The 27,211-nt window shown below is 35.9% G+C and overlaps 1 protein-coding gene across 12 annotated transcripts in view; it reads left to right on the forward strand.

The window, feature by feature from the left end:
- The window catches only part of LOC100748690 (phosphatidylinositol 4-phosphate 5-kinase type-1 alpha), a 40,516-nt gene extending 19,246 nt beyond the window's left edge, over positions 1-21,270 (forward strand). For 9 of the 12 annotated variants that reach the window (XM_024366312.2, XM_012383302.3, XM_012383304.3 and 6 more), the window contains 4 exons: positions 3,832-4,039; positions 6,715-6,926; positions 11,108-11,208; positions 17,987-20,004. In XM_024366312.2, coding sequence (XP_024222080.1) covers positions 3,832-4,039; positions 6,715-6,926; positions 11,108-11,208; positions 17,987-18,142 — 677 coding nt within the window. In that variant the 3' untranslated portion in view covers positions 18,143-20,004. Of the gene's footprint in view, positions 201-3,831; positions 4,040-6,714; positions 6,927-11,107; positions 11,209-13,666; positions 13,783-17,986; positions 20,005-21,199 lie in introns of those variants that run through there. The other 3 variants (XM_024366313.2, XM_012383310.3, XM_012383309.3) reach the window with 3 other exon arrangements.
- Positions 21,271-27,211: the final 5,941 nt, after the last annotated feature.

Genomic DNA, 27,211 nt, shown 5'->3' on the forward strand with positions numbered 1-27,211 from the left:
CAAGGTCACGAGCTACCCAGCCGTCCTGAAGGGCAGGACCGCCGCCAGTCCACCGAATCCGAATCTGGTACCCTCCGGCAAGATTCCACCCCCTGTTCCTCCAAGAGGTACCGGTCAATCGAGGACCACGAGGTCCTCTGAGGAGCACCGTGGCCCTGGAACAGCCACCTCCACCACGTCCTCGATGACATCCAGCCGAGGTGACGAAGCAGCCATAATCACGAGATACCGCTTGCATGAAAGTTCGAGCATCCTGCACCATCTTCCCACATCCGATTACATTTCCACCGTTTCTGCTGCGTCCGCCGTCACTACTTCTACTACTACTTCTACTATCTACTCTGCCGCTACGTGTACTACCTCTTCTTTGCTGTTCTCCGCTGGTACCACCACTACCACCGCCACCTCGAACACCGCAAACTGTTACTCCGATTATAAAAATGCTACCGATACATTCACTACTTCTGTATCCACCGCCGTCGATACCAACGTGTTGCATGCGCGTACATCAACTCCTGCACACCTATCCCCGCGATACGACAGTCTGATGTTCCACGATCGAACGACCGACCTGGCTGCAGCTGCCTTCCAAAGCATTCACGAGGAACCAACGCCTGTGCGTTGGAACGACCGTTGGCCGGCCGAGGACGTTTACGAAGAGGAGGAGGAATTCGTGAGCGTGGAGAAGGTCGATGGTTCGTACGTGATTAGAACCAGCCCTTATCCGTTCAGACCAGAGAGAGGGAACTTCAAGCGAAGAGAGAAAAATATTTCAACTAATGTTGAAGATTCCGTAGATAGCGGAGAGAAGAGAACCACGAGCTCGAAGGCTGATCACATGGCCAAGTTCACGTACTTCTTGAACCCTGCGTCCAGACCAGAACTAATGAACTACAAAATGTCGCGGAAGGATAAGAAGCACTCGGAGACCTACTATGAGCTAATGAAGAGGAAGCAGAAGGAACTGGAATCCTCGATCACGACGATCACGACGATGGCGCAAAGAAGCAAGATCGAAGCTACCAAGATGGACAGATCGAATACTACGATAAGTAAACAAGAAGGGGATCCTGAGAAAAGGATCGAAGTTCAGAGGCTCATGGATCGGAGGAGGGATAGTAAATTGTTGAGAAAGATCAGAGAAAAGTCTGCTCAGAGAAGGAAGAAGTTGGCTCCTGAACCATCGCCAAAAGTGCAACCTTTTAGAGATCCAACGAGGGTGAACGATAATTTTGAATATTTTGAGAAGAAGAGGAAAATCGACACTGGTGAAACTGCGCCTTCGTCTTCGAAACCTGATTATGGGAATGAGGGGAATTTGAACCAGTCAACGAGTGATGTGAAAATGTTGGAAAATAAAGAAAACCAGATTGTTCTTAAGAGTGATACGAGAACCTTTTTGGTTACGAAAGTTGATGAAGAGGTTCCGATAAAATTAAAGAATATAGACATGGTTTATTCGTGTGAGAATGTGAGAAAAATTGATACCAGAAATAGTAAAACATTTATAGTACCTAATAAAGTTCAAGTAGATCGAGTATATGATCAAATATATGAAAAATCGAGATCGAATGCCAGATATAACGAACATTTGAAAAAGAGCAAGAATGAAAATTTTAATATTCTAAAATCTCTGACCAAGTCTGATAAATCGAAAGGCGAGTTTCAGGAGCATCCTTCAAACATTTTGATACCTAATACTTCCTTTTTACACGGCTACAGAAAGTCTCAAAAGGAAACCTTGTAACCAAGGAAAAAGCTAATGTTAAACTTAAACACTTTTTTTTTATCGGTGTAAAGGGACCAAAATATGAAAATATCTAAGGGATCAATAGGATATTTAAAAAATGTACAACATGGAACACGATGATGCGAAGAATTAAAGGAAGTTTCAATTTGGAATCTGAAAATGAGAAACATACTCTGAATAGAGTATTACTCAATTAGCATATTCTAAAAAAAACTTTTCTCTCCTGCATGCGCAAATACACTTTGAGTTATTCTTCCTGTTTTTTCATCTTTCATCACACTCTCTCTCTTTCTCTCTCTCTCTCTCTCTCTCTCTCTCTCGTCTGTCAGTTTGTAACGATATGGATCTGTTTAACCAAAGACTCATGCAGAAACAAGAAAATATTTTTCCCACTATTACTTCTATGAGAACGAAGGAGTTAGTAGTTTTAATGTTTAGGTATTTTCTACCACTAGATGATGCACTTTGTCGTTACTGTTCTATTGTATACTCTGAGCTCGATGCCGTATCGACGTCGATTTTATAGCGTCGACGAGGTATCGTTTGAAATGTCGGGCCCGACTGTCCTCGGCACGCAGATGTTCCACGTTTGAGAATGTAGTGCGTGTAAGAATTGGTTTATTTCTGGTCTCGATTGGAGTATATTGTATTCCTGCATGCGTAGCGATCTTCTATCCTTTGATAGGACAACAATAGACGTAACTTATGAAAACGTAATCGGAAAAGATTTTTAAATGTTATTATTATATTTTGAAATACTTCTTATTCTATTTAGTATTTATAGAATTTGCTATAGCGATCGTGATCATCTATTACAATATTAAAAGTCGACGATTGTTTGAACGTTTCACCCTTCCTAGGCAACTGATCAGTATTTCACTGGAGAATTCCCGCGAAACGTATTTCTATCTTTCCCGGACAACATATCGAACCTTTAATTTAAAGGCTGATTGTATAATTTAGCAGAAACTTTAAGAAATACTCCAGAATCTTTCTCTGTTTTTTGAAAGCCTAATACGGTAAAAAATTCATGCCATAAACGATCTATTTTGCCTACGAAGAGTAAAATATGATCGCACACGAAGAGCGAAGATAAAAAATTAAAGTTTCCAGGAAGAAGATTACAAATAGTTACGTCTATATATAAAAGGTGTATTTAAAAATTGTCAGTCCTGTTATGCATCGTTTGGTTGTCTAAACAGGGCAGAATCTTATTGGTGTGTTTGTATGGTGTGCTCTTGTATCACAATAAAGGGACGTTCACACGAGTGTACTATTTACGGTGCAAATACCCTTCCCCGAGCAAAATATCAAGTTGCTGTATGACATGTTGGCTGAGTAGTTTACTGTTTGTGCACCTCTGTAGACACGCAAGTAAATGTAGCTTTAGAATCGCAATATATGTATAACTGTTGTCCCACCACGTCGAGTTAGAATGGCTTATTCGAACTGACTTCAATAGGAAGTACTGATTAATTTCTAACGTCACGATTATTTACTCGAACAGCAATGTTGCTGGCAAATTTAATAGCCTAAATTTAATTAAAAAATGTTCAAACTACGCTTATGCAATGGAATCTCATTCGCACCGTGTATTGTTTAATAAACGTTAGAAGTGCTCGTAATTTTATTTTTTAGCAACTGCTTACTGTGATCAATGGTAATTGACAGCGTCAAGTAGGTAGCATTCAAATCCTTCCCAATCGTCTCCTGTTAGAAAGAAGTAGCTTTCAATTTTTCACATCCGTTTCTTTGACCCGATAAAATAACGTGCAAAGCTTTGATCGTGGATTATTATATTTTTAGTATTTTACACGGTGAATATAAAAGTGAATATAAAATGCAATATCAATAATTAACACGGGTGTATTTATTTGTTTGCTTGGGCACAAGGTAAAAAATATTTATTATATCGGGTTAGCAAGATTTGCTCAAAATTGTTGGAAATATTTTTTTTATTTTTTCGCCTCTGAAGGGCCAAGTCTTTCCACGCTAACGACTCCCCCCTGTCCATAGAACCCTTAACGACGAAGCATACTATATCGTGTTCATTAGGGCTAACTGTAGTGCGCTTTTTGTAGGTGGCACCCTTCCTTCCACTTGTTCCACCCCGCCCCCGCCCTTTGACGATGCAGTGCGCTCAAATGACCAGACCTTGGCTTCTGGTGGTCAACTTCAACAGGGTGCACCGACCACGATCTTAACGAGCAGTCTAAGCAGTGCTCACTCCAAGCAGAACAAGGTTGTGCACCATGTCACTCTCACAAAGACTTATCACGATGCCGTGAGGTGAGCGAACTTTTATTTTCTTCCATAATTTCCACAAGAAACTCTGTCAAATCGAGAGATCTCGTATTTATCGAATTAAATCGAATATAAAACATTTAACATTTGTAAACGACAACAACAACCGTATATACTTCCAGATGATACAGTATGGATCTGTTTAACCAAAGACTCATGCAGAAACAAGAAAATATTTTTCCCACTATTACTTCTATGAGAACGAAGGAGTTAGTAGTTTTAATGTTTAGGTATTTTCTACCACTAGATGATGCACTTTGTCGTTACTGTTCTATTGTATACTCTGAGCTCGATGCCGTATCGACGTCGATTTTATAGCGTCGACGAGGTATCGTTTGAAATGTCGGGCCCGACTGTCCTCGGCACGCAGATGTTCCACGTTTGAGAATGTAGTGCGTGTAAGAATTGGTTTATTTCTGGTCTCGATTGGAGTATATTGTATTCCTGCATGCGTAGCGATCTTCTATCCTTTGATAGGACAACAATAGACGTAACTTATGAAAACGTAATCGGAAAAGATTTTTAAATGTTATTATTATATTTTGAAATACTTCTTATTCTATTTAGTATTTATAGAATTTGCTATAGCGATCGTGATCATCTATTACAATATTAAAAGTCGACGATTGTTTGAACGTTTCACCCTTCCTAGGCAACTGATCAGTATTTCACTGGAGAATTCCCGCGAAACGTATTTCTATCTTTCCCGGACAACATATCGAACCTTTAATTTAAAGGCTGATTGTATAATTTAGCAGAAACTTTAAGAAATACTCCAGAATCTTTCTCTGTTTTTTGAAAGCCTAATACGGTAAAAAATTCATGCCATAAACGATCTATTTTGCCTACGAAGAGTAAAATATGATCGCACACGAAGAGCGAAGATAAAAAATTAAAGTTTCCAGGAAGAAGATTACAAATAGTTACGTCTATATATAAAAGGTGTATTTAAAAATTGTCAGTCCTGTTATGCATCGTTTGGTTGTCTAAACAGGGCAGAATCTTATTGGTGTGTTTGTATGGTGTGCTCTTGTATCACAATAAAGGGACGTTCACACGAGTGTACTATTTACGGTGCAAATACCCTTCCCCGAGCAAAATATCAAGTTGCTGTATGACATGTTGGCTGAGTAGTTTACTGTTTGTGCACCTCTGTAGACACGCAAGTAAATGTAGCTTTAGAATCGCAATATATGTATAACTGTTGTCCCACCACGTCGAGTTAGAATGGCTTATTCGAACTGACTTCAATAGGAAGTACTGATTAATTTCTAACGTCACGATTATTTACTCGAACAGCAATGTTGCTGGCAAATTTAATAGCCTAAATTTAATTAAAAAATGTTCAAACTACGCTTATGCAATGGAATCTCATTCGCACCGTGTATTGTTTAATAAACGTTAGAAGTGCTCGTAATTTTATTTTTTAGCAACTGCTTACTGTGATCAATGGTAATTGACAGCGTCAAGTAGGTAGCATTCAAATCCTTCCCAATCGTCTCCTGTTAGAAAGAAGTAGCTTTCAATTTTTCACATCCGTTTCTTTGACCCGATAAAATAACGTGCAAAGCTTTGATCGTGGATTATTATATTTTTAGTATTTTACACGGTGAATATAAAAGTGAATATAAAATGCAATATCAATAATTAACACGGGTGTATTTATTTGTTTGCTTGGGCACAAGGTAAAAAATATTTATTATATCGGGTTAGCAAGATTTGCTCAAAATTGTTGGAAATATTTTTTTTATTTTTTCGCCTCTGAAGGGCCAAGTCTTTCCACGCTAACGACTCCCCCCTGTCCATAGAACCCTTAACGACGAAGCATACTATATCGTGTTCATTAGGGCTAACTGTAGTGCGCTTTTTGTAGGTGGCACCCTTCCTTCCACTTGTTCCACCCCGCCCCCGCCCTTTGACGATGCAGTGCGCTCAAATGACCAGACCTTGGCTTCTGGTGGTCAACTTCAACAGGGTGCACCGACCACGATCTTAACGAGCAGTCTAAGCAGTGCTCACTCCAAGCAGAACAAGGTTGTGCACCATGTCACTCTCACAAAGACTTATCACGATGCCGTGAGGTGAGCGAACTTTTATTTTCTTCCATAATTTCCACAAGAAACTCTGTCAAATCGAGAGATCTCGTATTTATCGAATTAAATCGAATATAAAACATTTAACATTTGTAAACGACAACAACAACCGTATATACTTCCAGATGATACAGCGATTTTATTGTTTGTATTTTCAACAAAATAATTTGCAAATTCCCTATGGAATTTGACAGCAAATTAAATTACAAAAATAAAGGATGACTGTCTTTGGAAACCAAAAACTTGTGTGGATAATTATACTTAGCGATAAAAATCGTAACTGTTGTCAATTCTTTAATGTGTTTCAAAATAACACACCGATCTTCCTACCGTTAAACCAAAATTTATTCGCAAAATACGAAACTTTAGAGAATCGTCTCCTGTATCACTTTCATTTTATACCGAATCTTGTGCCCGGACATTTTGTCTTTAATAGCAATGCTCTAATTATCTCGAGCAGTGTAAAAATCTTTCAAAGTTTGGAAATTCACATGGAACTCGTGATTTTGAAATGTTTGGTGCCAAACATAAAACAATTAAATACATCGTACTCAATTAATATTTCAGCATATCCGACGTACACTTGGAAAGCAGCGGTAGCGGAAGCGGAAGCGGCGGGAGGGAAACGAAATCTTCGTTGAGCGTAGAAAGCGGTGGTAGTAGTCGAGGAGGTGGGGGTCTGACCTGGACACCACCCGCTGGCAGTGCCGAGGGCTCTACGCCCACCTGGACAGAAGGCACGCCGTCCTTTACCGAGAGTTCCAGCAGCGGTGACGCAGGTAAGTTCCCGTACGCGCTCAACATCTACTACGCCACCTGAAGGCTCCCACTACGTGCCTCGAGGATTCCTTCGTTCTCTTCTTCTTGTTCTTCTTCTTCTTCTTCTTCTCTTCGACCTTCGCGACAAAAGGATTTGCATCGGGCGTGACCACCCCGTTGATTGCCCTGTCGATTTATAATGGCTGACTGAGAAACAGAGGTGAAGTGATATAAAATTTCAAGTAATTTAACATAAAATTTGAACAAATATTGAGTTTAGATTTAGGCTGTAACCTAAATAAGATCAGACTTTTACTTGTTACTTCTGAGAGGCTGGTATTAGTCATGAAAGTTTTCATGCACTTTATAAGAGCGATATTTTTATGAAAATAAAATTTTGTCAAATTTTATTATCATCGACCCATTTTATAACAGGAGGAATAATTGCAAGATATTTTGAAGCCAAAAAAAGTTCCCATAAAATATTATTTAATCTGTTTGAAGTAATAATATTGCATATATACATTGTTTTCTTGTATGTTCGAATATTTTCATAAAATAACTCTTAAAATACTAACTTTTATTATGATTATATTTATCATTTGTTTTTATATAATTTACAGTGACTCACGAAAATATTCGCACGCTTACACTTACAAAATTCAGTTAATACAACGAGGTGTATTAAACTAATTTGTTAGAACAATTTGGTAACTATAATGATATAGGGAAAGTGTCAAGATTACATCTGTAAAATTTGAAAACGATTCAATAATATAGACAGGAGTTATGATACATTTATTAGAAACATTCATGATAAGTGTCTCACAAAAGTATTCGAACGCTGTGATAAAATGATAGTTTTTCATCTTCCTTCGCACCGAATATAAACATCATTGCTAAATGAAAATATTGGTACGTTCACTTGATGTTAGGATATCGTTTCAGTAACAGTAACGTAAAAGTGTGCACAATAGCATTTAAAATGAATACCAAAAGGTCTGAAACAAAAGTGTGAAAGGGAAATGATATTCCGATTACACGAGGATGGCAAATCATGTAACGAGATTGCCGGAATTGTGAACAGAAGTAAGTCCACAATATATTGTATCATAAAAAAGTCAAAGAACGAGGGAACATTTGCAAACAAAGCTCGATCAGGTCGACCAAAGAAATTGACTGGAAGAGAGGAGAAATATATCATTCGCGAATTGAAAAAAATCCTACTACATCCGCTCCTTAACTTGCAAGTATGGTAGCTGATATGTTTGATCAAGAAGTTCTCCCGGAATTATGTCGACGAATCTTACGAAACAATGATTTTCATGGCAGAGTACCGCGAAAGAAGCCATATATTAACGCTGTAAATCATAAAAAAAGATTGACTTTTGAAAAACCTATATTAATAAAGATAATTCTTTTTGGGACAAAGTCATCTTTTCGGACGAGTCAAAGTTTAACATTCTTGGCTTAGATGGTCAAAATTATGACTGGAGAAAACCAAATACGAAATTGGAAATTCCACATTTGCATGAAACAGTGAAACACGGAGGTGGATCACCTGGTGGCATCAGAAGTTTGATATTTATTAATGGAATACTTGATAAATATAAGTATTTCAATATTTTAAAAAATAACCTTAAAGAAAGTGCCCATGAATTAGGATTATTGAAAGATTTCCACTTTCAACAAGATAATGATCCTAAGCATGCTGCTAGAATTGTGAAAGGATGGATCGTATATAACACACCACACATGTTAATTACTCCACCGCAAAGTCCAGACATAAATCCGATTGAAAATTTATGGGCTGAAATCGGAAAAAGATGAAATAAATTTCATATAATCTCAAAGCAGGTATTGTAAGATGAAATTATAGAAATGTGGAACTCCGTTGAGTGTAGTGTTACAAAATCATTGGTTTACAGTATGGAACGTCGATTGAGACACGCTATTGCTGCTAAAGATGGTCCAACAAAATATTAATATTAAATAATATAATAATATATGTAGCGTTCAAATACTTTTGTGAGTCACTTACAATGCGTGTTTCTAATAAACGTATCATAACTCCTACCTACGTTGTTGAATCCTTTTCAAATTTTACTGACATAAGTCTTAAGACTTCCATCTTCCTATTGACATCTGCTCGTCTAAGCAAATTACTTTGCTGTACATTATTTCGGCCATTCAAGTTTGCATATGTAAGCGTTCGAATCTTTATTTAATAAAGGTAGCCTTCGTAGGGTGCACAAAAATTTCGTGACTGTATTTTCTCTTTATTACGTTCGTTACTTGCTTAGTAGTTACTGTTGCTTTTGTTAGAACACAGATAAATAGAACAGTCTCTATTGAATTTCGCTATACAAAAGGTATAAAAACCATTGATCTTAGTGCCATTCATAGTATAAAGAAGGATAGCCTCGAGCAGTAAACCGACAAAATTCAGCAAACTATAATCATTTATCTTCTGAAAAAAAGAGAAAATAGAATAATTAAACGGCAAAACGTGCAAGTTAATTCAACGGTGATATTATATTTTTTTGAACCGAGGTTATTTTCGAAGAATGTCGATTTATGGGCAATCAACGCAGCGCTCGCGCCAGCAATCAGAAGTCTGATTAACGTGCCACGATTTAAGGTAGTGTTCTGAAACGAGCGTTGTCCAAGTAATTCGAAGCACTGCGTATTAAGCTCGTAATATTAAGCTTATGTCGATAGAAATATTATTTCTGCTATTTGTAAACGGGGAATCACTCCGTGCTGAAATAAATGTGTAAAATACATAGAGACTCGTGTTACTAGCTAGCTGTTAATTCAGATACATGCCGCATAATCATCGAGATAAATAACGATAGTGTTTCTATGATCATGACACAAACCTACATGTTGTTAACCACCTACATCGATTGCATTCTGTATACCAACGTTATTACGTAATCCGGAAACTAAATGAGTTTTACAGCAAATTAAGTTACACCGTTTTACCATGGTATACTCGTCGTACCTCATTCTTCGTTATATTTGAAGAAAATTCATCTAATCATGAAATCATCGTTGTGATACTGATTTGTACGAAGAATTAAAAGTGTTAATCTTGTTAAATGACTTACGTTACGTAGGTTTAATTCTAGTCTCAATTACATACCTTGTACTCGTTTTAATCGAATTGGAAAGGTCATGCGACGAATTGATCATAGTCGAAGGAAAAAGGAATGGAAAGAGAAAGGAAGTTAAAACGAATAACAAAAACTCAGTGCCTAAATTTAATCTCATCGCCTATGTGTTGTAGACCATGTCTCGAGGTTATTCTCCGTAAGTGTCACGGTAAAAAAATGCTCTTAAGTCCATCGATCGTGTAACATATGCTGCGAAGGTGCTCGTCGTCGAAAACTAAAGTAACGATTAATAATAAAGCGGTATGAAAGCTGAAACGAAAAAACGGGGCGAGCATCTTCGGTTGTTTCTTTGAATAATTACGATACAATCCAACAACCACTTTTCTTAGTCCTGTCTAGGTGATTTCAAAATCTTGTCAAAATATTCGAACACGTTTATTTCTCGACGATGAGAGCGACAATAAAGCGACAATTGCAAAAGAAAAAAGTACACGAGATCTCATTCTCGCTGAAAAACCCATACACACGTTTGTTTTACTTCTTTTATGGTTCCTTTTAAAGCAAGAACGGGCATCGCCTAGAACCGATGTTACCTCTCGAGATAAGTCTAAACATTTTCTTTTTCTCTATCTCTTTAGTTTTCTCTTTGATTTTTCGCTACACTCGCATATGAATATCGTTGTGTGAAATAGCTACACACGCTTCTTGTCACACGTAGTCATCGATTAGAACGATGCACGCTTTTTTTCTTATCGATGCATCTTGATAACTACAAGTAAAAATCTCGAAAGGACCATCTATATAAAATGAAAAATTACGTCACCACACACTTTCAATAATCACACGCTCTTAACATGAGATTTAGAATAAAACGAGAAGAAAAATAATATGATTTGCTGGTCCTTTTGAAGAGCAGGTTATTTATTATAAATTAAAAGTTTCTCCTTAGTTTCTCTTTCCCATAGATAGCCGATTCGACTCGAACACTACCACTAGACAAACACGTATCTACGCTTCGGTGATCGAGCTACAGCAACAGGCTGATCTTTATTTTGCACTATGACGATTAACGATAATTTTAGGTTGTCCGACCACACCGATCAGAGGCAGCCAGCGTCACGATGACGGAGGGAGAATCGCTGCCACCGTCGAGGAGGCGCTAGCCAGTCTTACTACAGAAATGGTAAGTTGGTAATCGTAGCTTTGAACGATTGGTCACTGCAAAAGTTGTGGTAGCGATATTTGGAGATTGCATCGTCGTGTAAATACTTGAAACTTACAGTATACGTAAGTTAGATTATATTTCAATGAAAAATGTAAGATTGTTTCACGACTTTCGCCTATATAGGCAATTTGCAGATATGGCAATAAAATAATGGGCATAAAATTAGGTTCACGATCTCCAACTATCATTATTGTATCTTCCTCGACCGATTCCTCAAAGCGGTAAGTGCGTAATGAGAGCCCAGTGACCGATCGATCGGACTGTGTAAATGTTTCCCCCGAGTGGCCGAGGGTATTTGTAACTAATGAACTGCCCCCAGACGACGACGTGTCGCGAAGCGTGTCATCTGCGTCGCGCAACGCGATCGTCTAAAAGAAGAAAAAAAGATTTGACCTCGTATCATACATTCGTCGTGTCTTTGGTCTCGTCTGCGTTTCGTGTCTATGTCGAGTCCCTGTCTTTTGTGTGGAATTCATAAAGAAGTACCGATTCGATCGCGCACGGAACGTTCCAAAGCGATGATTTTTCAAATTTAAATACACATCTTTACAAACGATTCGAATATGAGAATGGTTTGAAAAGGATGCATGACAGTCGTATTTGAAATTCTTCTTTGCTTCGAGCATCTTGGGCTGGTCTTAGTATAGTTTGATCTTTTAGTGATCTAATTATATTGTAGCATACTTTAGTAAAGGAAGCTGCATGTGGAAAGTTAGATGACAGAACAATTTTTTCAAGTTTCAGAATAGAATATTTTATAGCGTCGATTCTATTGTTTGTTTATAAAGGGTTGCCCATTCGAGACCATCTCAGGTTATGAACAATGATATAAATTACTATATATAACTTCTTTTCTAATTTAGTTACCTGGCTAGAATTTCAGGTAACTACCTGGCTACAATTTCAGGTATATATTTGAGATAAAAGACAAAGAGGTTACTCTTTCTATGTTTTTCATATACAGGGTGGTTGGTAACTGGTGGTACAAGCGGAAAGGGGGTGATTCTACGCGAAAAAAGAAGTCGAAAATATAGAATACAAATTTTTCGTTTGACGCTTTGTTTTCGAGAAAATCGACTTTGAATCTTCGCTCGGTACGCGTGCCGTACGTTATAACGGATCTCACGCGAAAAACGCGTCTACGCTTCTACGCGAAAAAAGAAGCCGAAAATATAGAATAAAATTTTTTTTAATTTTTCCATCGAGACAACGATCTACAGTGAAATCCGTTATAACGAGACGTGATAAAGTGCACGCGTACCGACCGAAAATTCAAAGTCGATTTTCTCGAAAACAAAGCCTCGAACGGAAAATTTTTATTCTATATTTTCGACTTCTTTTTTCGCGTAGAATCACCCCCTTTCCGCTTGTACCACCAGTTACCAACCACCCTGTATAATAGAATGTTTCTAAATTTGTGGTACAATCCACAATTCCGTATGAAGCTCTATTTCTGAATAAATTAATAGACTACATTATTTTTTTGCTACATTTAGCAAAGAAATTCTACACAAAAAATTTGTTTTTTAACTTTTTCAGCCTACACTGCATAATGCAGTGAATCCACAGAGCAATACAATAATATCACAGAGATACTTATAAGACGCAGACATAAATCAGACTACATGCACCTGCACACATACATACTGGATAAAATTTAAACATCGATTTATTCGAAAATAAAGCTTCCTGCAAAAAAAATACCACTTATCGTTTCGTATGGATTCGTCCTCTTTCAGATTGTACTAGGTAATTTTTAAAAAATTCTCTGCTAAAAATTATATGCTTTATAGTTATAAAGCATACTGTTAGAGAGAGTATGAGGGCAATGAAATGGTCAAATCGACTTCGAACGAAGAAAATTCATTCCATTTAAAACAAAAAAAAAAAAGGTCATCGAATTAGCAATCTGTCAGATTTCTGCACATAATGACTCGTCTGTTGCGACACATTGAGAACGCATCCTCGAATTTCTGCGTACGCACGAATCACATCGTGCACCGTAAAGTTCGTATCAGCAATTATTCGTCGCGTGATTCGCCAGTACGTGCATTTTAACGAGAGTAAACAAGCTCGAGGGTTTGCAACACGCGAAAGAATGTCGAGCACGTAGAACCGCGTAAAACGTCGGCCAGGTAATTCCATATTAACCCAGTATTACTGTCGTCAAGAATTAGTATTGGTGAAGCATTTCAAACGATCGTCCTGGCACGACAATGTCTTTCATGTTTCACAAAATAGGTATTATTTCGTTAAAAAGAATCTTACGATTTACCTCGGAGTATCGTCGTTTGATATTTCATATTTTTCTATAAATATTTTTATAAATTATATTTCTAAGAGTAAGATATACTTTGGAACGATCCGTGCGAAAAGATCAGATTATCTGAAAGGTTTCTCTATTTCCTCAAATCAGAAGATACTGCAGCAAGAGTGAATTCAAAGCAGCTCATCCCTGTAACCTACGTCAAGTCAGTTTGGATTTGGTCTGGTGCACCGTCGTAGCGACGAATCTTCGAAAGAAAGAAAAAAAAAAAAAGAAAAAAAGAAACTCGAACAGAGAAGAATAAATCATAGAGGAAAGCGTTTGATCGCGAATCAAGACGGATCGTGAGGGTGGAAGGGGTGAAAAGGTCGAACGAAGACACGTAATCTGATATGTCTTTAATCATTCCTTGCGCATTTTCGTGTTACTTGAGACACCATACTTTATCATATTCGATTCTGTACTTAACGAACAGCTTGCGTGGGTTGGAAGAAGTACTCGTCTTGATTCGCGAGTTTCCGAAGTATTAATCATCCAGCGTGCGTGAATCTTGCATTTATTCGTATGGAATGAATTAATGATTTAAATAGGCGCGTTCTCGCGAAGCAATTAAAGAATCGTTGAAGAATTAATGATTCTAAAGCTTTGGAGCATGTCGGATAGGCCAGGAAGCTTATACAACGTGATAAAACTCGGCCTACAGTATTAGAGGACTGTATAATACTCGTTCAGGATACAAACACTTTGTGGAGAATTCAAGAATCCATCGTTCCAGTTGTATCTTTTATATGTCAGGTCTCATCGTATCGTTCGATTTTCAATAAGTAGCTAGTTAAACGTAATAATGTCACGTGTTTCGATATCTCACGAATTAATACACTGCTTAGCACAATTAGAGGTTCGTTTTGTCTTTTTAGATTTTTCGAAATAAATTTTTATACCCATTACTTGTATCTGTATATCTTCTTTTAATTATTATCTCGAACTCAACATTTATTAGAGTATCATATTAACAACGTTTCAATCTATCAAGCCTATAAATGTTTCTAGCTTTGTTTACTTGATTAACAAAATGGAACCGTTTATAATAACAATCCTCTAATTATTTTGAGCAGCGTAGTTTGATTTTAATCGATTTCTGTATCAAGCAATTATCAATTGACTTAATTTCAACGCAGACAACCTGTTTCTATCTTTTTTAAATATTTTTTTATCTCCTATTGAAAATTTTATATTTTTATATTTTTCAAATCGTTTGCAAAAGTTTTATATATTATATAATTATTATTATTATTAATTACACATTATATAAAGTTTTATATAATGTTCCAAACTTACATACACACTCGTTGGATAACCACTTTGTTTGACTACATACGAATTTTGAAACTTATACACTTATTCACCTAACAACCATATTTAGTGACACTTTTCTCAGAAAAGAAAAACTCGTGCCATTATTACAGTTACATAATTCGTTTTCTCGTTGCTTGTTCATATCCTAGCATTTAGCTGTAAAATTGTATGATCATCGAATCGCCGAGCTTTACGAGTGACGACGTTTAGGTTACACGTGATGGGAAATTGTCGCGAAATATATTCATTCATTACCTCTTATCGTAACTGACAATTACTTGTTGTTACGTTAGTTAGTTGTAAACGTTAAGAGGAAGGCGCTGGAGAGGAATGAAAGGTGTAAAACGAGGAAATGAAATGACCCGCGGACGAAGGAGATGTAAATAATACTTACAATCTAATTAGGACGCAGTCCTCAATCCCGTTTTTATTACAATAATATAGCCAACGGTCGTGTACATGTACCTATATGTGTCTCACGTTCTGTCTGTCTCCTGTACGTAATTATACATATACTTATACATATGTACACTGTACACACATAAAAGGAAACGTGTATACCGCATTTATTGTCGAGATGGTCGGTGAACTCTGAAATGTATTGGTAGCGAAATGTGGAAGTATTGATTGAAATCATTTTTAAAACAAAAATTCGGATAATAAACGTTAAAGATTTTGAAAATCGCTAAAATTTCAATAAAAGTAGCTGCCAGTTTCAGAAATATTCCGCAGAGCTCAAGAAATTCGACTCATGAGATTTGGAAGATTAAAAAAATATTATAGATATAAAAAATAGATTTACTACAAAGTTAAAAAATAAAATCTATAATTTCGAAAATTCGAAAGATTTCAATAAAGAAAATCCTACATGTCAGAAATATTCTGCAGAGCTCAAGAAATTCGTCTCCTGAGACTTTAAAATTTTGGAAGATTAAAAAAAAATTGTAGATATCAAAACTAGATTTGCTACAAAGTTAAACATTAAAATCTTCTATAATTTCGAAAATTCGAAAAATTTCAATAAAGAAAATCCTGTATGTCAGAAATATTCTGCAGAGCTCAAGAAATTCGTCTCCTGAGACTTTAAAATTTTGGAAGATTAAAAAAAAATTATAGATATCGAAAATAGATTTGCTACAAAGTTAAAAATTAAAATCTATAATTTCGAAAATTCGAAAAGTTTCAATGAAGAAAATCGTACGTGTCAGAAATATTCCGCAGAGTTAATAAAATTGAATATTAACATTACACTTTCGAAACTCGAAATCAGTTGCAGAATTCATCGACGATCTCGATGAATATTATAAATATAGTAACTGCGCAAACTGTATTATACGCGATACGATAAATGATATTAATTAACGGGAGTGCCGCTGGTACCGTGTACGTATATATATATATATGAATGAACAAAAAGTTTATATATATATAAATATTACAGTAGCCGCAGAGCAAAGTTAAAGGAACGTTTTGAAAAAAAAACCAAAATGTTGTTCAATTAACACATACGTACACGTATAATGATATATTGTCCTGAATGAAACGCTTTCGACAGTCGATATGTTGTATTTAGGAAAACGGTGGTAAAAATCTAGTCGCAATCTCGGTGATCGGTCCGTGTTTTTCTTCTTTCTCCGAGAACTTTTTATTTCCTAGCTTTAATCGCGTCTTTTACTTTCTACGTTTATTATATTTTCTCTCTTTTTTTTTACCTAATAGAAAAGAATCACTTCATTTTTGTAAGTTAGCGTAGTTGACTTATTTCTCTTTATTTATTCAATAAAAAGCGTGTTTGACAATCACAACGATTAGGAACGCGCTCATTTCTCTTTTCTCGTTCTCTATTTTTTTAAATCTACGATTTAACCATTGAAATCCAGGGCAAATATAATAAATAAATAATCAATCGTTTCACAAATGCGTTTTCATAGATAATCGATCGGTGTAAGATATTGTTCGAGTACAAATTGTCGTTTACACTGATTTTACAAATTTCCAACGAAAATTCAAGTAGTATTTCCATTGCGATTGACTTCCAATAAGGAAACGTGATTCGTACAACGTAGCGTAAAACTACTTACTCGATAAGAAACTATGAACCAATCTACGTGTCGCTGTTGCATCGAAGCTGGCACCTCTGAAAATTTCAAAGGTTAAATCGCCTGGAAAAGCTTTAACCCGTGGACACAGATTGTACGACCGAGAGGAAAAAGATGAACACAGAAGCTTGATAAACTCGTAACTTTGTTAACTCGAGATACTGTTTTATGGAGTATCGTGTATTATCATTCTTGTTATATACATATATATGGTAGCTAGTGTGCGAAAGGACAGTACCAGTGTTTATTAGCGATCTTGAAAGTGTGATATTTTTTTAACAAACATATCGCATCGTACGTTCGAGTTCTGCGAGTGATTCCAATGCTTGTACTTGAAGGAATGCTCCAAGTAGAAATTCAGGGAGGATTAAGATGAGATTAAATTAGGATCGATGGAAACGCGCTTAGAGAAGATTTCGTGCCAATTAAGTATTATTGCTAACCAGAGAAAAGAAATTTTCGTTTCAAACGACAAAACGAACCAATTCAACGAAAAATATCGTTGTTAATAAATTTCTCTGAGCGCAATCAGTCGAAGATCCGTCGCTTTTTACGCTTCTCTTTGTCACAAATTTCAATTGTTTGTCGATAATCGTTCGCAAGCCGTTAAACCGGCATATCACATTCCACACTGAATAACATATTCTGTGTTGTGTGTGCTTTGAACACGGTATCGTGTTAACTCTATGTAGAAGAGATTAATCAACTGTCTTTTATTAACTCACTTTATCGAAATTTATCTACATTCAGGATCGCTCTATTTTTTTCCTGTTTGTGTGTTCCCATTTCTAACGTTTGTCCCGTATTTTACAATCAATTCAATCCGATTAATTGACTAATCTTGGTCGTTTCGTTCTTTATTCGTACAATCGGAAGCAAAGTACGATGCAAGTGGAATTAAATCATTGAAAAACGGATTAATCGTACATAAAAAAGGTTTCATTGAAAGAAGAGTGATGTTAATTGAGCAAACGATAGAAATCACAGAATTGATGTTTTTTGTGCTCGTATTCAGAAAGAAACGAACAACACGAGGAATTTTGTGGAACAGAGAAGGTCCCTTTCGAAGTACAGTCAAGTGAGAACGAGTTTCAAACGTGCCAGCGCGAACCATGTGTCGATCATGAGGAACGTGCAAAATGTGTTAAGAGTTCAACGCCGGGAGCCATAAGGATCCAAAGAAGCGGGACTATAAGATAAATTCAAGTTTTTTTTAGAAATGTAATCCAACAAGGACCGCGTATAAACTGCGTGTAGAAAGATAAATGGAATGATTTAAGAAACCAAGAAGCAATTCAGATTTTATCGTCGAAATCTGTGATCATACGAACACGTCTAATTACTTCATCCTTTCATATACATCGTTAAATTAACGATATTTTTAACTCGTTTTTATTACCGCATACTCGATCATTTTTTTAATATTGTCGAATTGTAGATAATTAGAAGAGAAACTATGCCTGTTTAACCGGTTTGTACGATAGTCAGGCATAACTACGATCTTAATCCTCTCGTGACTATAAATCAGCCTTGCGTCTAAGTGTCTACTTAACTAACTGCATAAGATTTCGTTCTTTTCTTCCTTTTTCGTTGCGTCAACGTCATCGCGTCGTATGTTTTTTGATAATCGTGTAAACGAATGAAAAGAGAAAAGCAAAAAAAAAAAAAAAGAAAAACGAGAAGACTCGCATTAAGGGAATTATTATCGAAGCAATATACCGCATATCGCGATCGAAGAGACGAAAACGGAAAACAATCGAATTCCTCGGCTGCGATAACGTGGTTGCGAGCGTGCGGAGGAAATGGCAGGATAAAATGACGATTTTTTATGGAGTGGCTCGTTTCGCGATCATTCGCAAACATTCTTCCACTTCGTGCTTCTTCTTTCAAATTCTCGAGACTTTATGTCCTTGTGATTCGAGTTATCTAGTAAATCTTCAGATTTGATAATGGTTCGAAGATGGCAGAATACGAAATAATCTCGAGAAATTGATTTTGGAAAAGAAGTCGAGAAGCTGCCGTAGAATTCTACAAGACGTATTGCATGTTAATTGATATTTTTAAAGATATACTTTCCTCGGTATTCGTTAGATTCTTTTGCAGTTGCGTACAAAATTACATAAGCTTTCGATGGAATGTGATTTATTCGCGTTAATATTTACTTCGACTTTATTATCTGAAAGCCGGTCCTCTTTGTATTCGAGGAAAATTTCCGAAAGATATAGTTTCGAGTAGATTTGCGTAGAGAAATCGTGAAACCAAACGTGCCATTGAAAATGTTCAATTGCGTAGAGAGAAAAATGCGTGCACGAGTGAGGTTGCAAGAGCAATTAAAAGCGATTGCAGTCGCTGGAATAATTAACCCTTTAACCTAGCAATATATGTTAATAAAACGACTAGCGTTTAAGGCATTAATCGAAACGCGTTGATATCTTAATAAGCTTAATATTAATTTTCACATTTTATTACTACACATTGCCATCTTTTATCGTGTCTATAACAATTCCTGTCTTCAAATTTAATTGCCTGGTTAAAGAGTTAAAACGTTAAAGAGTGTAAACAACAGTTATGGATCGGTTGCACTCACGCCATGTGTTTCAAGCTATACATTTGTAACATTCTAATTTAAAAGTGCCTGCTACTATTTTTAATTATTCATAAGGAAGCAATATTTTTTTTCCATTTTCATTGCACGAAAAAAAAAAAATATATAGTGGAAGACCAACTTTCCTAGAAATATTTTAGAAGGCCGGTCCATTTCTGTTCTATTGAAGAAAACAAGGAAACGTGAAAACATACGTATTAATCATACGTAAAAGGTAAATGTATCAATATTATACATAAATACGTTGAAACAATATGAAAAGATTCAGATGCATAATGCGAGCAATTGTGCTGTTGCGAAACAAATTGTCACTTAACCGAGATATTTCGGCAATACATACTATTACGATTATGATCATTACCATTATGATTATTACTATCACCATGATTATTGATATTATTTAAATAAAGCAGTTACTATTATTCTTATGACTGTTTCTGTTATCGTTTCGTTATCGCGATTTGAAATACGCGCGTTTTCGTACGTCGGGGGTAACTTCTCCTTTCAATTATATATTTTCGTCGTTCGATTTCTAGTTAAATATACAGTGGCTAGCGAAAGTAATATTTGAAATTATGAATATATTACGTGTACTATACGATCCATTCTGAAATTTTATTAGCGCTATAGTGCCACGTGACTATCATTAATCGTATCAGAAAATTTTCAAACAAAACTGAAAGTGTATATAGAAGTTTCAAATTGAATGCAAGTATACATTTCGCAGAAATAGCAAAAATATTTAAACGTTCTATTGTTGTTAATAAACCTTAATATTTTCAGTAATGTTAATATACTGAAATGCTGTATGTTCTTGATGTATACGAATTTTCTACTAAATATATGTTTGCACTAAATGTCTCGCAATTTCTATATATATTTTCAAATTGATTCGAAATTTTACCAATAAGAACATGACAGTTGTATCTCGTTTCGATGCTAATTAAATTTCAAAATGTTTTGTATAACACAGATAATATATCGATGAAAATTGTATTATTATACGTATTCAAATACTGCCATGAGTCACTGTATGTGTTATACAGGGTGGTTGGTAACTGGTGGTACAAGCGGAAGGAGGGTGATTCTACGCGAAAAAAGAAGTCGAAAATATAGAATAAAAATTTTTCATTCGAGGCTTTGTTTTCGAGAAAATCGACTTTGAATTTTCGGTCGGTACGCGTTATAACGGATCTCACTGTAGATCGTTGTCTCGATGGAAAAATTAAAAAAATAACGTCAATCGAGACAACGATCTACAGTGAGATCCGTTATAACGAGACGTGACAAAGTGCACGCGTACCGAGCGAAAATTTAAAGTCAATTTTCTCAAAAACAAAGCCTCAAACGAAAAATTTTTATTCTATATTTTCGACTTCTTTTTTCGCGTAGAATCACCCCCTTTCCGCTTGTACCGCCAGTTACCAACCACCCCGTATATATAATATACATATATGTATGATATATACGTGTATGTACCCCTGTCGGTAAAGATCGATCGATCGATACCTCGTATCGTTTACGTAAACCCACCCTCGGCGCACTTTATTTTCACTTTCTTTTCACCCTTTTTTTACCGAAATATTTTCTTATCCTGGTTTCTTTTATTTGCACCCGTTTCAGACCCACCTGTAGTCAAGCAAAAAACGAAGATAGTTATAGAAAAAAAGTCAAATGAAAAACACATAAAAAAAGAAAATACAAATTTGTATGTACGAGAGAGAGAGAAAGAGAGAATTGACTGCGGAGCCTGTGAATCCTCGCTGTCGGCGCATTTAGAAACCCTCCCCTTCCGGAATTAGCTTGAAAATGCATTAGGACGTTGATGTAAGTTCAACAGAAAGCAGGCATATAAGTGTGCGCATTTTAAACTGTATTTATAGAGTGTGCCGAAAATATCCGACCACGGAAGCGGCCTTTATTCATCCGTAGATTTTTGTCATTGTATTTTTCATTATACGATTGTGTTCGTCATATCATCCTTCACTACTTTTGTGATGTCTAGTTGCAGAATTTTTATACGCTTATAAGAAATTTAAGGATGCAAAAATAAGAAATCTAAATATTTAGGTAACATTTCTTTATATTTGTTTATAAAAATATAAATTTGCATAAATGTTAGCGATCTGTTACTTATCTATTCTTTTAATCGTCCCTTTTATTATTACAGTTTTTCATTCATTAAAAACAACATAACGAAAGGATAATTTCGGAACACTTTATATTAGCAACTAAGAGATCGATTCGAGACGACATTTTGTTCCTTCAACGTTCTCTTAAATCATCTTAGATTTTTCTACTTTTTCTCCGGAAAGATCGAATAAGCTGATGGTAAAGAAAATAAAGCAAACGTCTCAAATCGATGATAGCCAATTTAGTTATTTATTTTTCTATTGTTTTACTGCTATGTACCGCCAGGAAGTTGCAGTTTCCTTAGCAGGACTCTCGTTCTGGCTCAAATGTACAATGTACACAGATAAACGCTGGATAAACGCATCTTAAATCCTCTTTCGGAAAGACTGCGTGCGTTTATTTCCTCCGTTAATTTTTCTTCCTTTTTCTGCCTATTTTTGTTTGTAGTTCGTCGTTTTTTCGACGACTGTCGATAAATCATCTGAGATTTGTAGTGTCTCAAAGCGATGTAAAAAACGATTCGTGAAAACGCGATGGGAAATTTTTGAAATATTATCCTCGTTGAAAACAACAACTGGAGAATTTATTGAGAATTACACGACTACACGTGTACAGCGTATACTTTGTACATTCAGAGAATTAATATATTATTATCCCTGTACACTACCATTAGTTCGTGAGTTTAAAGGTCTGTTCCCCAGTCTTTAATCGTCCAATTGGAGATATACCTAATACATTGCATGGTATTCTTACGAAAGATCAATCTTCGATTTACGATCTATTAATTAAATTAATTAACGAGGTGTGAGTGTTACGATAATCAAGCAGGATCAACAATTTTAATCTCTTCGTTGAGAAATTCTTAAGTGTTTAATTCGTTCTATTAAACGTTTCTGTAAGAAATCTCTCACACATACACGCGTCACGAAGTAATAAATACTTGCAAACAATTTAATTCGTTTAAATTGCGGTCGCCGTTCCAAACAGCGCGACTCAAGCATGGTCGTTTTCGTGAGAAGAAAAGTTTTGGAAAATCGCGGATTCCGTTAAGCATTAGACGTTGGCTTGGAATATCAAGACTATTTCCATCGAGAACAGACGGAATCGCTGGCGTCGACTATGCATTAGGAACTCGGTGCACTTGAATATCCTTTCAAGTGGTTCTCGCGACGTTCCTGCAGAAGAAAACAAAAAAATCGCGTTGTCACTGCTGTATATATTTACTAGAGGGTATTGCTTGTATCTTGTATGTATGAAAAAAGGTATCTACTCGTATGTTTGTATATTATAAATATGTACCTACACAGACATTACTAAACATATATACATACATATATATACATACATTAACAAACATATATACACAGGCACAGATACACATTGATATACATACATACATACCCGAGTTACACACTAATATACATATTATATATATATATACATATACATAAACACACGGTCGATTATCATGTACATCGATGCATTTATTATGGCGCGTGCGACCGTGTGCACACAGTTGCATTTTCCTCAAGAGTCACAATCTTGATACCTCATTTTGCTTGTACACGGCCGATCGCAGCGATAATGTACGATATAAGGGTGAATAAATTATTGTTGCGTTCTATTTATTTATGGAAGGACGATGGTCCTTCCATCGTAAAAAGTTCCGAGTCGCACGTAGGAAGATTTCGTTCGATTCTCGAGGGAGATCTTCCTTTGGCAATAATTGTTGTAACAATAAAGTTTGCGATGAAAATTATTCGTCTTGCATATTGCACTTTTGTCCCTGTGTCCGTGTTCTTTTCATTCGTTCCCTTGTTTTAGATTTAAACGATAGTTTAGCTAAAATAAAGGTGAGTTGAACAATTTGAGGTTTGAGAATTCATCATTTTCATTATGTTTATGTCTCGTCCGATTGATCGATCGCGCATCAATTCCAACGGAGAAATTAAGGTGTATGACAAAGTAGGGGCTAACGAGAAGGTGACTCAACTTACTTATAAAGGCTTATGTCGATGAAGTAGAATTAGGACAGAAGGTGCCTCGACCTCGCCGGTGCAATATATCCTGCATAAGGTAAGTACTAACTAAGGACACGTACGCATACGTTGAAATAATGACGGACTGCTTTATAATAAGCATCCTAATTGTTGATCCAAGGTTGCCTTCTCTGTTAATTGTTGGCATACCGCGATAATAACCGATTCGATAAACCCTGCTGCCTTATGAAGCTCGATGAAATTGAAAGTAACATCGTGCAACATGATTTCATTTAATTTTTCAATTACAGAAGATTATTAAAAGAACTACCATCGCTTGGATTTTTACTTACTTTTTAACGCACTTCGATCATTATGTCATCAAGTTTCCATGCGCGATTGACAAGAAAATTTTTTTTTTTATTACCACCTTAAGAATCAGGTGATAAAAGTTATGTAAACAGCGTTATTGAAAATTGTATATGTACCATTAAAAGAATAACACTTTATGATAATCCTGTAAATACCTTAACTTTTGTTAAGCTTCATACAGTTCTAGAGTCTAGGTGTAAAAAAAGTAGTCAACACAATCCTTGAAATTCTCTTTTACAAGTACAATATGAAAAAGCAAAATTCAAGAAGATACAGACTAAAGAAAATATCAAGCAAGTCCTTGGAATTTTCCCTTATCTTATGATATTGGAAAATATAATATAATAGTGTAAGTTGACTGAAAAAGTTATGTAAACATAGCGTTGTTGAAAATTGTATATATACATTTAAAAGAATAATACTTTATGATAATTCTATAAATACCTTAACTTTTGTTACGAATCTGGGTGTAAAAAAAGTAGTCAACACAATTCTTGAAATTCTCCTTTACAAGTACAATATGAAAAAGCAAAATTCAAGAATATACAGACTAAAGAAAATATCAAGCAAGTCCTTGGAATTTTCTCTTATCTTATGATATTGGAAAATATAATATAATAGTGTAAGTTGACTGAAAAAGTTATGTAAACATAGCGTTGTTGAAAATTGTATATGTACAATTAAAAAGAATAACACTTTATGATAATTCTATAAATACCTTAACTTTTGTTACGAATCTGGGTGTAAAAAAAGTAGTCAACACAATCCTTGAAATTCTCTTTTACAAGTACAATATGAAAAAGCAAAATTCGAGAAGATACAGACTAAGGAAAATATCAAGCAAGTCCTTGGAATTTTCCCTTATCTTATGATACTGGAAAATATAATAGTGTAAGTAGACCGAAAAAGTTATGTAAATATAGCGTTGTTGAAAATTGTATATGTACAATTAAAAAGAATAACACTTTATGATAATTCTATAAATACCTTAACTTTTGTTAAGAATCTGGGTGTAAAAAAAGTAGTCAACAGAATCCTTGAAAATCTCTTTTATAAATGCAATATGAAAAAGCAAAATTCAAGAAGATACAAAGTAAAGAAAATATCAAGCAAGTCCTTGGAATTTTCCCTTATCTTATGATACTGGAAAATATAATATAATAGCGTAAGTTGACCGAAAGAGATCGCGGATAAAAGATTATCTCAATGAATCACTGCACTTTAACGTGTTAATTAAGAAAAATGAAAAAGATCGACGATAATTAATTGAATTTTCTATAGTATCCATGTGATCGCGTGTTCAGATCACATCGCAGGTAAACAGACGCGGCGTATTCATTGACTTTTCGCCGGTGATCGGTATGTCAGAAGTACGTACGCTCATAAACGCACACGAGCCAGTACTTAAACAGACTGTATATGAGTCAAGGCTGCGCAGGGACCCTTACCTACTTTTTCCTTTTACGGTATTGAATCGGACCGATGCATGAATGTATGGGATGTGGTGACCGATAAACTTACGCAAAAGATTTCGCGCGTCGACAAATTGCCTGGCGAAATTTTCACCGTTCCCATCAAGAACGCATTCCATTGAAATTAAGTCGTCAAATCAGACGATTACCATATAAAGACTGCATATTAATATCTAACATAGAGATCAAGTATAATATTCAGCAAGTTTCCATGTGATCGCTATCGAAATTACTCATTTGGAAATTGCTCGAATTATTCGGTAAATCTTGAAATAACTACACAAACGGCCAGGCTAAAAGCGTTGTCCGAGTCATTGCGAATTGACCATGACACGACTTGACTCAAGGAGACCGAGCGAGATACCTATAACCCCAATGCCAAAATTGTCGCCGCCTAATATTAGGATCTTCCTGCTGGAGACGCGATACACGAGACATTGTTACGATCGTGTATTTTTATCTTTCACGCGTTACATTTCCGTCTTGCGAATGGTCACACAATTGATACCCGTTTTAAGAAATCTTTTCCACGAAGATTATCTTATCTGTCGCGATAAATAATCTACGTATTTTTAAGGCCATCAATGGTAAGTTTTTTTTTTCTAATTGGTATTAAGGTAATCGAAGAAGAGTATCTAAGTTTTTATAGCAACTTTGCAACAATCCCGGTGACTTTGATCTTGGTAACTATGGAAACTGGATCAAGGAATTACGAACGTAATCCCGAATGGATCTATCTCTTTTACTGGCGTACAGTGCTACTTCGCTTCCTTCTTGGTACAGTTATACAATTCCTGTCCAAAGTCTTCTAATGATACTCTTTATTCTCGGTTTTAGTCGTAACGATATATTTTCTCCTTTTTTTAAAGGTAGTTTTAAGGATCGAAGATCCTTTCGAAGAATCAATTGATAAATAATTATTTCTTTACGCTGAAGATTTTCTGCATTTCCACTATCGGAGTATAAATCTCATATTCATAATGTAAAAATATGTATATACTTTCTACTGTTTATAGGAAATAAATATCAATAATTGCGTTATGTATGACTTTATTTAACATATGGAATTTATAATGAAATTTTTCGACCTTTTTTTAAAAGTGGAATATTTTGCTCTCGCATCTGTTTCAAACAACGAATTACACAATTTGTTGAGCATTAGAATTAATGTCTCAAATATACTGATCCTTCTACGAATTTTCAATACAATCATCTCCATGGTAATTATCACCACGTTACTTGCTTCAGAGGAGGCGACGACAAAAAGAAAGAAAGGAAGCTCCACTTTTCTCTCAATGCCTCGAATGTGCCTCAAACTCCATCAAAGACTCCACTGTCTTTTCCCAGATACTCTGAATTTCGGATCGCCGCGTTGGGCAAGAGCTCTCCAGGACCCGAGTGAAAATAAGCGGCGGCGCGATCGGGCGTTGTAGCGTCGCCGATTCTAAAGATAAATTCCGCAGCGGTGTATGTTTTCACAAGCCCGTACGTAGAAAATGCTCACGGCGAGTCTGTACACGTATAGTGTACACACATATAGACACGCATACGCGGTGTGGTAGGGATAAGAGACGTCAGAAAACGAGAGAAAGAGAGAGAAAGAGAAGCGCGTCCTGGCGCGCGACGTCATCGTCGTCTTTTACGATCGCGAGGAGAGAAGCCCGCGAGAAAAGGTGGGA

Source organism: Bombus impatiens, unplaced genomic scaffold, assembly GCF_000188095.3.
Source record: "Bombus impatiens unplaced genomic scaffold, BIMP_2.2 scf_0208, whole genome shotgun sequence".
NCBI classification, from domain to species: domain Eukaryota; kingdom Metazoa; phylum Arthropoda; class Insecta; order Hymenoptera; family Apidae; genus Bombus; species Bombus impatiens.